The following is a 16,526-nucleotide window of genomic DNA, read 5'->3' as shown; positions in this document are numbered from 1 at the left end:
TCCAGCGTTGCCTCACTTTGGGTTTTCTTTATTGTGTCTACTTCCCTTTTTAGGTCTTGGATGGTTTTATTCAATTCCATCACCTGTTTGGTCATGTTTTCCTGCAATTCTTTAAGGGATTTTTGTGCTTCCTCTTTAAGGTCTTCTACTTTTTAGCAGTGTTCTCCTGTATTCCTTTAAGTGAGTTATTAAAGTCCTTCTTGATGTCCTCTACCATCATCATGAGATATGCTTTTAAGTCCGGGTCTATCTTTTCAGGTGTGTTGGGGTGCCCAGGACTGGGTGGGGTGGGAGTGCTGCATTCTGATGATGGTGAGTCGTCTTGGTTTCTGTTAGTAAGCTTTTACGTTTGCCTTTCTCTATCTGGTAATCTCTGGAGTTAGTTGTTATAGTTGTCTCTGGTTAGAGCTTGTTCCTCAGGTGATTATTTAGCCTCTATCAGCCGACCTGGGAGACTAGCTCTCTCCCGAGTTTCAGTGGTCAGAGTACTCTCTGCAGGCAAGCTCTCCTCTTGCAGAGAAGGTGCCCAGATATCTGGTGTTCGAACCTGCCTCCTGGCAGAAGTTGTGTTCCATTCACCACAGGTCCTAAGATCCCGTGGAGAGTACTGTAGGGACCTTGGGGGTGTCTGTAGACTCCGCACCCAAGGTTCATTGGTGCTGGTGCTGCTGCTGACTGGAAGGGACTTGTGACCCTGGTCAGGCCGGGTTTTCTGCTTCCCTAATTAATGCTGTCTCAGGTCCCACGCGATTGGATTGGAGCAGCAGTTGTGTTCCACTCACCAGAGGTCCTCAAGCCTCTACTTCTTTACTCTTCTCTGTCTGCTTTTCTACAATAAAGCCCTAAAACTATAGACTGTCTCAGCTCAAGACCAGCCACGCTAGAACAATGGAATAGGCCTTCCCCTAAAGAGCAACAATGGAATAGGCCTTCCCCTAAAAAGCCTCATCTACCCTCCCACTGGGAGGCCTTCCTGTGCTCTATCCATGGCTGCCAGCTAACTTATGCCACCCACCTAGTTAGCAGCCTGAGCTAGCCCACCTGGAAACCACCCTGCGCCTTCTCCTCTGCCCATTTTCCCTTTGGCCTCCAGATAGACCGAGCTGCCCCCAAGCCTCCACCTGTTCTCAGCTCTTCCACAGTGTCCAGCAATGTCCTGGAATGCCCAAGAGCTAGAACCTGTTGTCCCTGGCCCAGGGACCCTGGGCTGCTCCCTCTCCACCCCCTGCAGACTGGGGTTCCATGGCTTCCCACATTCACACTCTCACCCAGTTGGTGTGTAGAGTATACAGCATTTCCCCACATCTGCCTACCCAGAGCCCCGGACCTCTGGCAGGACATGGGTCATCTCTCCCACCCCCTTAATTTCCCCATGTCCAGTGCCCAACAAGTAAATATCTTCAAAAAATATATAGAAAAAAAAGTTCCCTATCCTAAAGAAAGAGGTGCTCAGGAACATACAAGAAGCCTACAGAACTCCAAATAGACTGGACCAGAAAAGAAATTCCTCCCGACACATAATAATAAAAACACCAAATGCACTAAACAAAGACAAACTATTAAAAACAGTGAGGGGAAAAGGTCAAGTAACATATAAAGGCAGACCCATCAGAATTACACCAGACTTCTCACCAGAGACTATGAGAGCTAGAAGATCCTGGACAGTTGTCGTACAGACCCTAAGAAAACATAAATGCCAGACCAGACTGCTATACCCAGCAAAACTCTCAATTACCTTAGATGGAGAAACCAAGATATTCCATGACAAAACCAAATTTACACAATATCTTTCCACAAATCCAGCCCAACACAAGATAATAGATGGAAAACACCAACACAAGGAGGAAAACTACACCCTAGAAAAAGGAAGAAAGTAATCTTTCAACAAACCTAAAGGAAGGTAGACACATGAACAGAATCCCAACTCTAACAAAAATAACAAGAAGTAACAATCACTTTTCTTTAATATCTCTTGACATCAATGGACTCAATTCCCTAATAAAAAGACAGAGACTAACTGACTAGATATGTAAGCAGAACCTGAAATTTTACTGCATACATGAAATGCACCTCAGTGACAAAGACACCACCTCAGAGTAAAAGATTGCAAAACAATTTTCCAAGCAAATGATCCCAAGAAATAAGCACACATTGTACCCCACACAATAATAGTGGGAGACCTCAACACCCCACTCTCAGCAATGGACAAATCATGAAAACCGAAACTAAACAGAGACACAGTGAAACTTGCAGAAGTTATGAATCAAATGAATGTAACAGATACTTATAGAACATTTCATCCTAAAGCAAAAGAATATACCTTCTTCTCAGCACCTCATGGCACCTTCTCCAAAATTGACCATATAATTGGTCAAAAACAGACCTCAACAGATACAAGAAGATTAAAATAATCCCATGCACTCTAACACTCTTCTATTGCTGGTGGGATTGTAAGATGGTACAACTGTGCTCTGGAAATCAGTTTGGCGGTTCCTCAGAAAATTGGACATAGTACTACCTGAAGATACAGCTATACTACTCCTGAGCATATACCCAGAATGCTCCAACATGTACTAAGGACACATGCTATGTTCATAACAGCCTTATTTATAATAGCCAGAAACTGGAAAGAACCCAAATGCCCTTCAACAGAGGAATGGATACAAAAAATATGGTACATTTACACAATGGAGTACTACTCAGCTATTAAAAACAATGAATTAATGAAAGTCTGAGGCAAATGGATAGAACTAGAAAATATCATCCTGAGTATGGTAACCCAATTGCAAAACAACACATATGGTATGCACTCACGGATAAGTTGATATTAGCCCAAAATCTCCAAATAACCAAGATACAATTCACAGACCACATGAATCTCAAGAAGAAGTAAGACCAAAGTATGAGTACTTGGGTCATTCTTAGAAGGAAAACAAAATACTCACAGGAGCAAATATGGAGATAAAGTACAGAGCAGAGACTGAAGGAAAGGCCATCCAGAGACTGTCCCACCTGGCGATTCTTCCCATATACAGTTACCAAAACCAGACACTATTGTGGATGCCATGAAGTGCATGCTGAAAGGAGACTGATGTGGCTGTCTCCTGAGAGACCCTGCCAGAGCTTTACAAATACAGAGATGGATGCTCACAGCCAAGCAGTGGACCAAGCACGGGGTCCCCAATAGAGTTAGAGAAAGGACCAAAGGAGTTGAAGGGGATTTCAACCCCATAGGAAGAACAACAATATTAACCAACCAGTCCCCCAAACGCTCCCAGGGGCTAAGCCATCATCAAGGGAGCACACATGGCTCCAGCTGCATATGAAGCAGAGGATGGCCTTGTCAGGCATCAATGGGAGGAGAGACTCTTGGTCCCATGAAGGCTCCATAGATACCCCAGGGTAGGGAAACTGTGGGTGGGGATGTGGGAGAAGGTAAGTGGGTGGAGGAACACCCTCATAGAAGCAGGAGGAGGGCGGATGGGATAGCGGGCTTCTGGGGGGAGGGGGCGGGAAAGGAGATAACATTTGAAATATAAATAAAGAAAATATCCAATTTAAAACAAAAAACTCTCATTCTGCATACAGACTGTGCTGAATGCTAATAGTGTGATGTTTCTTTTACTCCATTTGTGGTTCTGCATAGTTACTCCAGAAAGCCTCTGAGCTGGATACAAAAAGAAAATCTAGTAGTGGAATCTCTGAACAATCCTTTTATGTACCCAAAAATCCCAGAGCCTTGTAAACCTGTATTTTATAATGCAGAAATTTTCACCTCTTCCCAGCTAGACTTCATTTCCCACAAAGCCTTTACAAAAATTTTATAAGAAGATAATCAAAGATTTATGGTCATGTTGGGTGAGACCACCCTGAATGACTGTTCTGTATGTGACTGACTTCACAAGGTTTGGAAAAGACACACTCAAGCTGAGCCTGTTGGCACATGCCTAAAGTCTCAGCATTTGGGAAGCTGAGACCAAAAGAAAGATTTTTGAGTTGAGGCCATCCTGGGCTACAAAGCAAGATTCTGTCTCAAAAAAAAAAAAAAATCAAAACTATAATTCTATTAAACCCTTTGGCACAATGAGACTTAATTCTGCATATACTTATTATGTACCTACTATGTGCTATGCTGCTTTCACTGCTAAATGTGCTCAAATGGGATACTGATTGCCCCTGTTTTCTATATAGTATAGAGCTTGGGTGTTTTTCTATAAAGAATTTATTATCAAACTCCATGTCATTTAGTAGAAAGTATACTGTACTATAAAATAGCATAAACTACCCCTAACTGGCTCACCAATGACTGAATTTTACCATAAAGAGTTAATGAGTTATATTGCATTATGGGAGAAAAGGTTCAAAACAGAAACATCGAACTAACCAGTACCCCCGGTGCTCATGTCTCAAGCTGCATATGTATCAGAAGATGGCCTAATCGGCCATCATTGGGAAGAGAGGCCCCTTGGTCTTGCAAAGTTTATATGACTCAGTACGGGGGAATGCCAGGGCCAAGAAGTGGGAGTGGGTGGGTAGGGGAGTGGGGGGGTAGTCTGGGGGACTTTTGGGATAGCATTTGAAATGTAAAAAAAAAAAAAAACAAAAAAAAAAAAAAAAAAAAAAAACAGAAACACTTCCAGAAAAATAACACAGTGAGGCAAATCCAAATCCAAGCAGCAGCTTTAAATCTGTACTTCATTAATTTCTTGACCCATGGAGGCCCCTCCCTCTCTCAGTTCAAGTAACTCAAACTCTGTTATGCATATTTAAGTTCCTACTCAGTTTTATTTTAAAGGAAATAATATTTGGCTAAAATAACATATGTCTAACAGGTAAAAACCAAATATTTCAATAAAAGATGCATGTGTAAAAAAGATAGCATTCTAAAAAGATAAAAATGAACAGTTGTTAGTCACGGGCACTCTTGGCTATGCCAACCATGTTTCAAGCATGGGTGGTTGCACTTGAATAGTAAATAACATGTTGTGCCTTCTCTGTTTGGAGAGTGACCACATTGTCAAAAGTCATGCTTTACACATGGCTTGTTCTGAGAGTTATTAGATTAGAGGAAAAGATGCTTCAAAACAATTACAATGTCTTGAACTGCACATTGATTAGGTAGCATGGGTACTCACCTACTCCTTCAGGTATAGCTTCTGCAGTTGCCATGATGGGCAGGTAGAACTGGGGTTATCCTTTTTGAATGTTGAACACCACTGTTTATGAGTGACAAAGATGTGATGATCACTTATTTTAGATATTTCATTTATTCATACATAAATAAAATGAATAACACTTACATTGCATACTCCTGATCTAAAACTTTCTGGGGATCTCCCCAGAAAGATATTGTGTGTGTGTGTGTGTGTGTGTGTGTGTGTGTGTGTGTGTGTGTGTGATTAATGGTCATTAATGTTTTGTCTGCATGTATGTTTGCATGCACATGAGATTATCAGAAGCCCTGGAACTGGAATTACAGATGGGTGTGAGCTGCCACGTGGGTGCTGGGAATTGAACCCAGGTCCTCTGGAAGAACAGCCAGTACTTTTAAACACTGAGCCATCTCTCCAGCCCCCTGATCTAAAGCTTTCAATATCTCTTCTTTGTTGTGTAGGAATCTAGTGTATGAAGTATTTGCATACATCCTTATTGATCCCAAACAGCTTTAAAAGGGTTTGGACGCCTTTAAATTTATTCCCAAAGGTTCCCATGTTGGAAGCATGGCCCTTAATGTGATAGTGATAATAAAAAAGACTTAAGAACTAGTGCAATGTCTTTAAGTCACCAGGAGTATGTAATCAGATTAGGCTGGGGTACCCTAGTTTCTCTGGCTTCCTGCTTCTGAGATGATTGCTCACTTTCTTATGTGCGCCCACTATAAGAAATTCAGTCATGAGCTTCCCCCACTGAAGCTGGGACAAAGCTAGCACCATGCCCTTGTATCTCTGAAACTGAGTTAAATGAACCTCTTTATACACAGAACTTGCTCAGACATCTCATTTATAGTAACAAAGCTGAGCAGCCTGCTAGAGCTACTGTCTCACATTTGGTAGGCCTGAAAACAAACATGTGGAGAAATGAAATCAGTTCTCCATGTAAACAGTTATTGTGAGGCATAAAAGAACTCAGATTCAAATAATTTAGCTTGAGACACTATGAGAGCTCATTTAACTTCATTACTTTCTTATTAATATCCAATTCATACCCAGCACATACCTTATATATCTCCCAGCTCTGAGCTTAGATTTGTGTTCATCTTCAACTTAAAAATGCCTGGAATTTTGTTCCCATCTCATTCATGATTTGTCTAGTCCCAGTCACTTATCTCTGCTTTAAATATCATACCTAAGCTATCTATTTTTTCTGTGTAAGGAGCTAACACTAGGAAAAGTATGGCTAACAGTCCCATAACCCCCCAAAGACTCCATGCACCTTGAAAGCAAAATTATATAAAAATACTAGAGATTATACATTACTTATCCTCTACTCTGAACAGCTATCAAAATGGCTTTAAGACCTGGGAATCTTAAAGAACATACCAGTCTAGAACAGAATCTAAGAACTTTATTTTATAAGTTTACCTCTGTCTTGAACCTTTGCACACTGGTTTCTGGTTCAGTAGTCCAGATCCTGGATATGCTCAAGGACTGATACATGGACTGAACTGAGCCCTCTCTCCTACATTTACCACATTCCTTCAAAAGCATTATGTACAATGCATCACATATCTCCACCGCTACAGAATCACCTCCACTGGTAGAGACTCTGTACTCAGTGGCTGCATGATTATAAACAAGAATACTACATGCCTTGCAGGGACCCACAGAGCATCTTAGTCTAGACTTTATATATAACTGTTCAGTTGGCTGACTCGTCCAACAAGCTGTGAAGAAGAGCAATTTGGGGGACTATTAGAATAAGCATAAACTCTGCCCCATGAAAGTTACAACTATAGTCATGTATGCACTGATAAAGAGGTATAAAAATTTCCTTGGCTCCTATGCAGAGAAAGAAACTACTATAACCACATATTAAAATCCAGAATTCTAGAAAACCTATTTCTCCAATTCTCAGAATTATACTATAGGCAGAAGCATAGACTATGTCCTAGGTCTGCCTAGTCCTATGAGTAAACCTTAGTAAATCAAGCACAGTACCTCCCTTAGAAAGTAAAAGTCAGCCTTGTCTTGTGTAATTGTCTTCTCATATTTCAATATAAGAGAAAATTTAAATTGCTTTGTGCTATATCATTTTCTTATTTTTATCTCTATAGAAATTAATGCCTTTTGGGATGCTTGCTGCTCTACCTTAATTCAGTGTGCCATGGGTGTCATCCTATATCAAATTGTCTGGAAAGAAAGATATACCATTGTTCTTTTAATGCAGAAACTCACTAAGCATCTAATGGGGTGCTTTCATGGCAATGCCCCCACAAAACCTAGGAATATGGGGAAAACTGAACCAGGAGATGGATGAAAGGCAGATGCAGATGACAAGATTGCTGAGAGAATGCACAATGACACAGAGCATCAAGAAATTGGATCCTGTCCACTTTAAGTACACCACGAGAACGTGTGTCTCAAGGTGTGAATGTAGTGCCTTCCTATACAAAAGACTAGCTATCATCAATTTTAGAAGAAAAAGCAAAAAGAAATTAAAAATCACAGAAGTATTTACCAAGTATCAGAGGAAAGTCTATAGCTCTGTGGAAGCAGTGTTATAAAACTGTGAGTTTAATTAGTTTTAAATGAAAATGACAACATCAAGGACTGACAATGAGATGGAAGGTTCAAGAGACATCCGGAAGGGTCAAATAGTAACCATAGTGAAATCTTTTCGGTACCAGCCAATCAAAACAAGATTCAAGCTAGTACAATCCTGTTCTGAATATCAGTCCTGACAGAGCATAGAATGTAGCACAAGCAAACCAGAAAATGCGGCTGAGTGAAAGACACAGGCACAGAAAATACAAGGCAAGAATGCACATGGGGTGGTGAATAGTGTGTCTGATTGGAGTGAAGGACCTGATTTTCTGGGCCTGAAAGAGACAGTAAATTATTTGCTGTTGTTTTGTTTTGCACAAGGTATTTAAATAACCAGTGTTCTAGGATATAGCTTTCAGAAATGCAAGAACTTAGTTTTCTTCCCTGCAATGTTCCCAGTACTCAGGACAGGGCCCAGAACACAGAAGCAATAAGAAATGGTTGTGAATTGAGAACTTATATAACAGGATACCTGGCAGAGACATCCTTCCCTCTCATGCCTACTTCAGTGCATCCTGTGAACATAACCCTTTACCTTTTCTCTCCACGTAAGTGCAACTTAAGTTCCTCCAAATTGATAAGAGGAAGCTTAGGATTTGTAATCCTATTCTTATAGGATAATAGACAAACAGAATTAGAACTTATTTCCTTCCTGATCTTCATAAAGTAGTTGACTAATCAGAGTTGGTCATAGGATATACTAAATAGGATATTAAAATTTCCCCCAAAGGCCTATATATTAAAGGCTTGATCTATGGACTATAAAAGTGTCAGAAGGTGGTGGAATTTCCTGGTAGGAGGATCTCTAGACACTGAGACATACCTTTGAAGGGAATACCAAGACACTAGACACTCTCCTTCCACTTGCCATGATGTGAGCAAACTTCCTCTATCATATGCCTCTAGTTTAAGGTACTGTGCCATCAGAGACGAAAAAAGATGGAATCAAACAACTGCAGAAAGTAAATTCCAAAACCGTGAGCTAAAATAGAACTTCTGTCTTTACACATTTGACCATCAATATCCTGGGAATCTAGGCAAAGCACTAGAAAGATAACAATTATTTTATCTTTTATAAGGAAACATTTGGGTCCAAGATGTGAGACATACAGTACGATGCAGAGAAGTAGATCATACTTTAGGAACCTGGAGAAGGTGGCTCAGCAAGTGGTATAAGAACAAAGGACAGGAAAAAAAAAGAAAAGAGGGGAAAAAAAGAACAAAGGACAGAAATTTTATTTAACCCTAACTTTTTCCCCACTGCTCTTCCACCCCAAGTCACTAAATGTCCAGTTCCACTTTCACCTCTATGCTTTGCTCTCAAACTTTATCTATATCCACCTGTTCCTGGGGTCTTGTGCCTCAAAACATCTTATGCTTTTATTTGTTTACATTCAATCCATCAAGTTGTGCATATTATTAACTCCAAAATACAGCTGCATCTCACTGCCTTCCCTCTGTCTCAGATGGAATCATTTCACCCCTGGACAAACGCAACAGCTTCTGAACTTAGCTATTCTTGCCCTGTGGCAGATCAGCCTTCTCAGAGCAGCATTCATCTTCCAAACTGTGGACCAGATCATTCCCTTTCCTCAGCTTCTGATTGCATTTAAAGAGCTTGCCTTGGCCCTGGGCTTTTTTTTTAAAAATCTCACCAGCCTACATAAATATGAATAAGTAACTTGGGGCTGCCATTTTAAAATTCCATAATTTTGGAACTAAGTCAATGGGCAGACTTGACTTGTTTTAGTTTAATTTTCCTCATTTAAACGATAAAATTACTAGGATAAAATACTTTCAAGGGCCCTTCTGATTTTAAAACTATTAGTGTATTGTTTTTATATATTTTGAAATAAAAAATGAACAGCTGGTTCCAAATGACAAAACTCAACTATGTGGTCAAGATTGCCCAAGTCTCCTTTGTACACTTCCTGTGTTTTCAGATGCTCCAGAGCCTGACATAAAGGAAAAGGCCAGACCAGGCCTCCCGAGTCACATGACTTCCCTCAACCCTCAGCACTAACTCTCATGCCATAGCCTCTGAGGAACCTCTCCTGTAGTCTGTTCTGACCACTGTTCCCATTGTCTGTTACATTTTCTTCAAATCAACAAGTTTGATGGTCTACCCTTATTGGCCACTGGACTAGATCTCAGTCCATCAGAAAACACACTTCTGAGCAAGCCTTTGAGGAAGTTACCAGAGAGTGCCAGTGCCACCATGCCATGGGCTGGGATACCAGATAGAATAGAAAGGAAAAGAGGATACTCGGCAGTCCCCTTCGTACTTTCTGACTGTGAATATGGTGTGACCAGCCACCTCTTGCTTCTTCCACAACTGGAATCCTTATCACCAATATGCCCTTCTATGCAATTTCCTTAGACTGACTACAAACAGAAAACACTGCTCATTTTCCATACTTGTATCCAGACTTCCCTGCCAAGTCTTTCAATTCCTCTGAACTGATGATCAGTATGTCTGATAGCAGCAAACTACTTGACTAAGAAAAGGAAACTCAAGTAAAGTGAACAGCTTCCAGCAGGGACCAATATTAGTAGCAAATATTAGGCTCATAAAGTAGACAAAAGTATGCTAGATGACAGGAGGATAAAATATTATGCACCTAATTAGTCAGAGAGCCATAAATGACACAGCCAGAAAATATTATATAATCTTATGACCCTGAATGTCAGGCAATATGGGAGCCCTGGAAGACTAATGAGCTGCACAGCAAACACATTGAATAGCAGTTATTTCCTGATGTGGACATTGCTCTCTGATTCACTAAGTCAGGGTTATAGGTTATCCAGAACCAGGAGGTAGAAAAGAAAAATATATGAGTCATTAGACTCCCTATCGCTTAACACAAATCACTGGAATCTTGGAACTTTGTGGTCCTTGCAAACTCAAACCCAGTCCCAACCCTTTCAGTGCCAAAGTACATGTTTGCCAAGCCATTTAGCATCCCTGAGTTCTATTTTCTCATAGAAAAAAAAAGATGATTATAAATAGACCAATATTTGACAAACTGGAGTTTCATCTATCTTTAAATTATTTCTCAGAAGGCAATGGAGACACCAAATGATCACCTGGCAGTCCTGATGAGAGAGGGGCTCGCAGCCTCCCCTGGATGCACCCCTTCTATCTATCCTTAACCACAACTTTCCAGGTCCAGAGATGTTCAGCTTAACTATTCATAAGATGGTTGTTATAGTCAATTCAATGATGGTCAAGCAACAACACACTAAGGTGTTTCAAATATTTTTATTCTTATACAAAATCTTAAGTCTTTAAACCACAAAAAATTTCATTTTTAAGTTCTAAAATCATTTAAAAAGAATATATTAAACTGAGAATTAATAAACCCCTCTCATTATAATTATTTGAAACATTCTGATTAATTAAGTTATGATGGCTAGAAGGAAAGTGGACTCCAGCCAAGGAAGCACGTAAGCTAACTGCAGATCTTCAAGGCACCCTCTTCTAAACCCAGCTTCAGCCACAGCTCTATAACAGACCATCTGCTTCAGCTTCCTGGCTTTCCCTACCCCTGCTGCAGTGGATCACACATATCTTCCCCTCCAAACTTCCATTCTCCCACTCATTCTGTTATCCCAGCCCTCAAGGCTAGCAGGCATTACCTGGGAGAACATAGGTAGGTCACTTCAGCCAGGAAAGCAGGTAGCCTACAGCAGAGTTTCACCTCTCCCTCCTGTCTAAACCCAAGCTCGATTCTCACCATGAAATCTGTAGTAGATCACCTAAAGCAGACTTTGCCTCCTTTTTGCCCCTATCTCAAACCAATCATAAAGATCCCCTCCTCCAGCCATCTTCCCCATTCATTCTGTTATCCAAACCATATAACTATCAAGCAAAAGGAATCACCAGACCGGTGGGTTTCATTAAAAAATGCTTACAAATATTTAAAGAAGAGTTAGCACAAGTGTGTCAATCTGTTCCAGAATACAAGAGAAAAGACAATACAACTTCATTTTACCAACAGGAAAACACTGTCAACTGTAATAACAAACAACAGCACCAAAAAAGCAACGGAGCTCAAAAGAATAGACATAGAAACTGTTAACATGATCACAAATCGAACCTAGCAAGTGTTTTCAGACTATATGACATTACCGAGCAGACTTTCTCCAGAGATCCAATGATGAATGAATAATCAAAACTCAAGCAACTGTGTTCACTATATTTATAAACTAAAGTAGAGACTTTATAGAATTCAATGAAAATGAGGGCACAACATACCTGAACTAATGGGACACAATAAAAACAGTGCTAAAAGAAAAGTTCATAGAACTAAATGCCCTCATAAAGAAACTGGAGAGTTCCCATACTAAGTAATTAAACGTATACCTGAAAGCTCTAGAACAAAAAGAACCAAACACACCCAGGAGGAGTCGATGGTAGGAAATAATCAAACTTGGGGCTAAAGTCAATCAATTAGAAACAAAGAGAACAATATAAAAAAAGTCAACAAAACAAAGAGCTGGGGTACAGAGCTAAACAGAGAATTCACAACACAAGAATCTCCAATGGCTGAAAAGCACTGGGAAATGTTCAAAGCCCTCAGTCATCAGAGAAATGCAAATCAAAATCACCCTGAGACTCTACCTCACACCACTCAGAATGGCTAAAATCAAATACTCAAGAACATACTCAGCACATGCTGGCATGGATGTGTACAAAGAGAAACACTCTCCCATTACTAGTGGGATTGCAAACTGGTACAACCACTTTGGAAATCCATCTGGTGCTTCCTCAGACAATTGGAAATAAGAAGACCCAGCTATACCACTCTTGGGCATATACCCAAAAGGTACCCCACTATACCACAAGGACATGTGCTCCACCATGTTCATAGCAGCCTTATTTGTAATAGTCAGAAGCTGGAAACAACCCAGATATCCCTCGACCAAAGAATGGATACAGAAAATGTAGTTCATTTATACAATGGAATATTATTCAGCTATTAAAAATGAGGATATCATGAATTTTACAGACAAATGGATGAAACTAGAAAATATCATTCTGAGTGAGGTAACTTAGACCCAAAAGGACATGCATGGTATGTACTCACTGATAAGTGGATATTAGCCAAAAAGTATAGAATATCTATGATACAACTTACTAACTGTAAGAGGTGTAACAAGCAGAAATGCCCAAGTGAGGAGGCTTCACTCCCACTTAGAACGGTGAAGAAAATAATCATGGGAGACAGAGGGAGGTAGGAACCTGGGGAGGTGGGAGGGAGAAAAGGGAAACAGGATTAGAAGTGGGGAAAGTGAACAGGAGAGAAGCCCAGAGGGGCAAGAGAATGAATGGAAATAAGAAGGGAGTGGATGGTGGAGGGACCCTCTAGAAAGTCCCAGAGACCCAGGAGGTGAGACACTCTCAGGACTCATTGGGGTACCCTTAGCCAAAATTTCTAACACTGGGGAAAATGAACTCGAAGAATCCACCTCCAGTAGATAGACAGGGCCTCAAGTAGAGGAAAAGGGTTACTAACCCACAATCAAAATCCCTGACCCAGAATTGTTCCTGTCTAAAAGAACTGCAGGGACAAAAATGGAGAAAAGATTTAAGGAAAGGAGGTCCAATGACTGGCCCAACTTGGGATCCATTTCATGAGGGAAGGGGGCAGGAGGAGTGAGAGAACCAAGGCCTGACACTACTGTGCTATGATGTGCTTACTTATAGACAGGAGCCTGGCATGGCTGTCCTCTGAGGGGCCCTACTAGCAGCTGAATGAGACAGAAGCAGATACTTACACTCAGCCATTGGACTGAAGTCAGTGACCCCTAAGGTTGAACTATGAGAAGGACTGAAGAAGCTGAAAGAGAGACACTGACCCCTAGGAAGATCAACAGTCTCAACTAACCCAGACCCCAGGGTGCTCCCATGGACTGAGCCACCAAGCAGGAGCACACACAGGCTGCTCCGAGGCCCCGGCACATATGTAGCACAATTATTATCCAACAGATGACTGTGGATACCTGGTCAGGTCTTAGTGGAAGGTTTGCTTAATCCTCAAGAGACTTCAGGCTCCAGGGAAGGGGGAGGTCTAGTGGGGCTGGGGAAGCACTCTTAGAGACAAGGGGAAGGAGGAATGGGATGAGGAACTGTAGGAGGGGGAGCCAGGAGGGAACAACAACTAGAATATAAAAAATAATAATAATAATTGTTTATTAGATATTATCTTCATTTACATTTCTTTTTTTCACTTCTTTTTTTTAATTAGATATTTTGTTCATTTACATTTCAAATGTTATCCCCAAAGTCCCCCATACCCTCCCCCGGCCCTGCTCCCCAACCCACCCACTCCTGCTTCCTGGCCGAGGCATTCTCCTGTACTGGGGCATATGATCTTCACAAAACTAAGGGCCTCTCCACCCACTGATGGCCGACTAGGCCATCCTCTGCTACATATGCAACTAGAGACACAGCTCTGGGGGCGGGGGTACTGATTAGTTCATATTGTTGTTCATACTTTAGTTCCTTGGGTACTTTCTCTAGCTCCTTCATTAGGGTCCCTGTATTCAGAAGGAAGGACCATCCAGAGACTGTCCCACCCGGGGATCCATCCCATATACAACCACTAAACCCAAACACTATTGCATATGCCAAAAAGATTTTGCTACAGAACCCTGATATAGCTCTCTCTTGTGAGGCTATGCCAGTGCCTGGCAAATACAGAAGTGGATGCTCACAGTCATCTATTGGATAATAATAATTTTTAAAAGAATAATAAAAACCAGAAAACATATAAATGAGGAAGGAAGACATAAAATTCCCTATTTGTAGTTGTGTTTAGAACCAACCTACAAATCTACAAACTAAAAATAGAAGATCACACTTAAAAAGATGTAGAAATAAATATCTCTAATGTAGTGATGAAACTGCAAACACAAAAATTAAAATACAACACAATTTACAACACTCAAAAATCAAGATAAATATATGTAAATAAAACAAAGCATAGGTAAGACTGATCACACAGAGTTGACGAAAATGAGGAGGATCTAAATAAGGAGACATAAAACATCATTATGGAGAAGACTAGAGTAAAATTGCCAATTCTCACCTAAAATTAGCACAATTGTTAGGAAATTACTTACTAATTTTCTGCATGAACTATGAAGTTCTAAATTTTACATGAAAACAGAAGGGATCTAGAATCACTGATGGAAACTTTATGGAAAAGTTAGAGAAGTTCTTCCTCTTCCCCCAAATCCTATATCCCATGCCCACAACCCCATTCCACCCCATCTCACCCCAAGTTCTGTAGCAGACCACCTGTTGTGGTCTGCCCTCCATCTAGACTTCATCTCTAGTGGATCACACACACATCTTCTTCAACCTTCCTAACACCAATTCATCCCCCTGTCTCTGCCCAAAACTCCAGCATTCATTCCCTGGGAACCAATTCCAGCCCTTTGGACAACCAAGCTTGCCAGAGAAGCAAGTAGATCAGAAAAGCAGGAAGGGAGATTCACTCTCCTTCCTCTCCTCCAAATCCAGTGTCCAAGTCTCATGCGCAGCTCTGTAGCAGAACACTCGATGTGGCTTCTCCACACTGTCTCCATTCCCAGGGTACTAAGCAGATTCTGATGTAACAAAAAACTTTCCTCCCTCCTGTGAGTCCACTTTTTAGCCCATCTCCACCTCTAAGTGTCAGCTCCCAATACCTGGAAATATATTTTAGCTAGAATCCCCATTGGCCACACCTTCCATGATCCCAGAAGCATCCCCACTGGCCAACATACAACCACTTCACCCTTCTCAGAACCAGAAAGAGCAAGAGAAACCAGGGAAGAAAATGCCTCCCAGACAAAGAAAAGACAGGATATCAGCACCTAGACTTTCAATCCTCAAAAGCCAATTGTGTAGACTCCAGTATGAAAACAAGAACAGCAAGGACAATGTGTCCACTAGAGCCAGTAACCATACAACAGTAGGCCCTGAGTATTGCCACATAGCTTAACTACAAATAAAAGACTTGAAGTGGCCTTTATGAATATAACAAAGATCCTTAAAGAGGAAGTGAGTAAATATACACTATGGCTTCCTGCTTTATCTTTTCATGGGATTCCTGAGTGTAAAAATGAATGGATCACAACATCTGTATTTGTTAGTTTTGCCTTTCTTTAGGCTCTGTCCTTCTGTTTATTTTGTCCTTTTCCAATGTGTTAGATTTTGTTTCATCTTTATTTTATTGTATTAATACTTAGAAGCCTGTTTGTTTTCTAATGACAGAAAGGATGTGTTTTGGATTGGAAAGGAGGAGGAACTGGGATGAGTAGGTAAAGGGAAAAGTGTTACCAGGATACATTATGTGAGAGGAAAATTGTATTTTTAATAAAAGGGAAAAAAAGAAACTGACTCTGCTGAGTCATAGTCAATAAGCCATGAAGGTTTTCTGTCATCTCACATGACTAGTGTTTTAATACAGTGATGTATGAAATATGATTTGGTGAGCTAGGAGGTGGCTCAGTGTGTGCTTGCCCAAACACGAGGACCTTGATTCAAATGCTCAGATGTCAATTTAGGCTGGATGGGGCAGCATGTGCCTCTAGCTCATGTGTGTATAATGTTAGGGAAGAAAAGACAGGATGGTCCCTGGAACTTGCTGTCCAGCCAATCTACTTAAATCTCCTGATTTAAGAAAGAAAGAAAGAAAGAAAGAAAGAAAGAAAGAAAGAAAGAAAGAAAGAAAGAAAGAAAGAAAGAAAGAAAGAAAGAAAGAAAGAAAG

At 40.8% G+C, this 16,526-nt stretch overlaps 1 protein-coding gene across 1 annotated transcript in view; it reads right to left on the bottom strand.

Moving 5' to 3' along the window:
* Positions 1-16,526, bottom strand: part of Iqcm (IQ motif containing M) — a 442,098-nt gene that overhangs the window by 344,244 nt on the left and 81,328 nt on the right. Inside the window, exon 3 of the mRNA XM_021170291.1 lies at positions 5,136-5,216. Coding sequence (XP_021025950.1) covers positions 5,136-5,169 — 34 coding nt within the window. The 5' untranslated portion in view covers positions 5,170-5,216. The remainder of the gene's footprint in view (positions 1-5,135; positions 5,217-16,526) is intronic.

This window comes from Mus caroli, chromosome 8 (assembly GCF_900094665.2).
Source record: "Mus caroli chromosome 8, CAROLI_EIJ_v1.1, whole genome shotgun sequence".
Lineage (NCBI taxonomy): Eukaryota > Metazoa > Chordata > Mammalia > Rodentia > Muridae > Mus > Mus caroli.
This window is presented reverse-complemented; position numbering and strand designations above follow the sequence as displayed.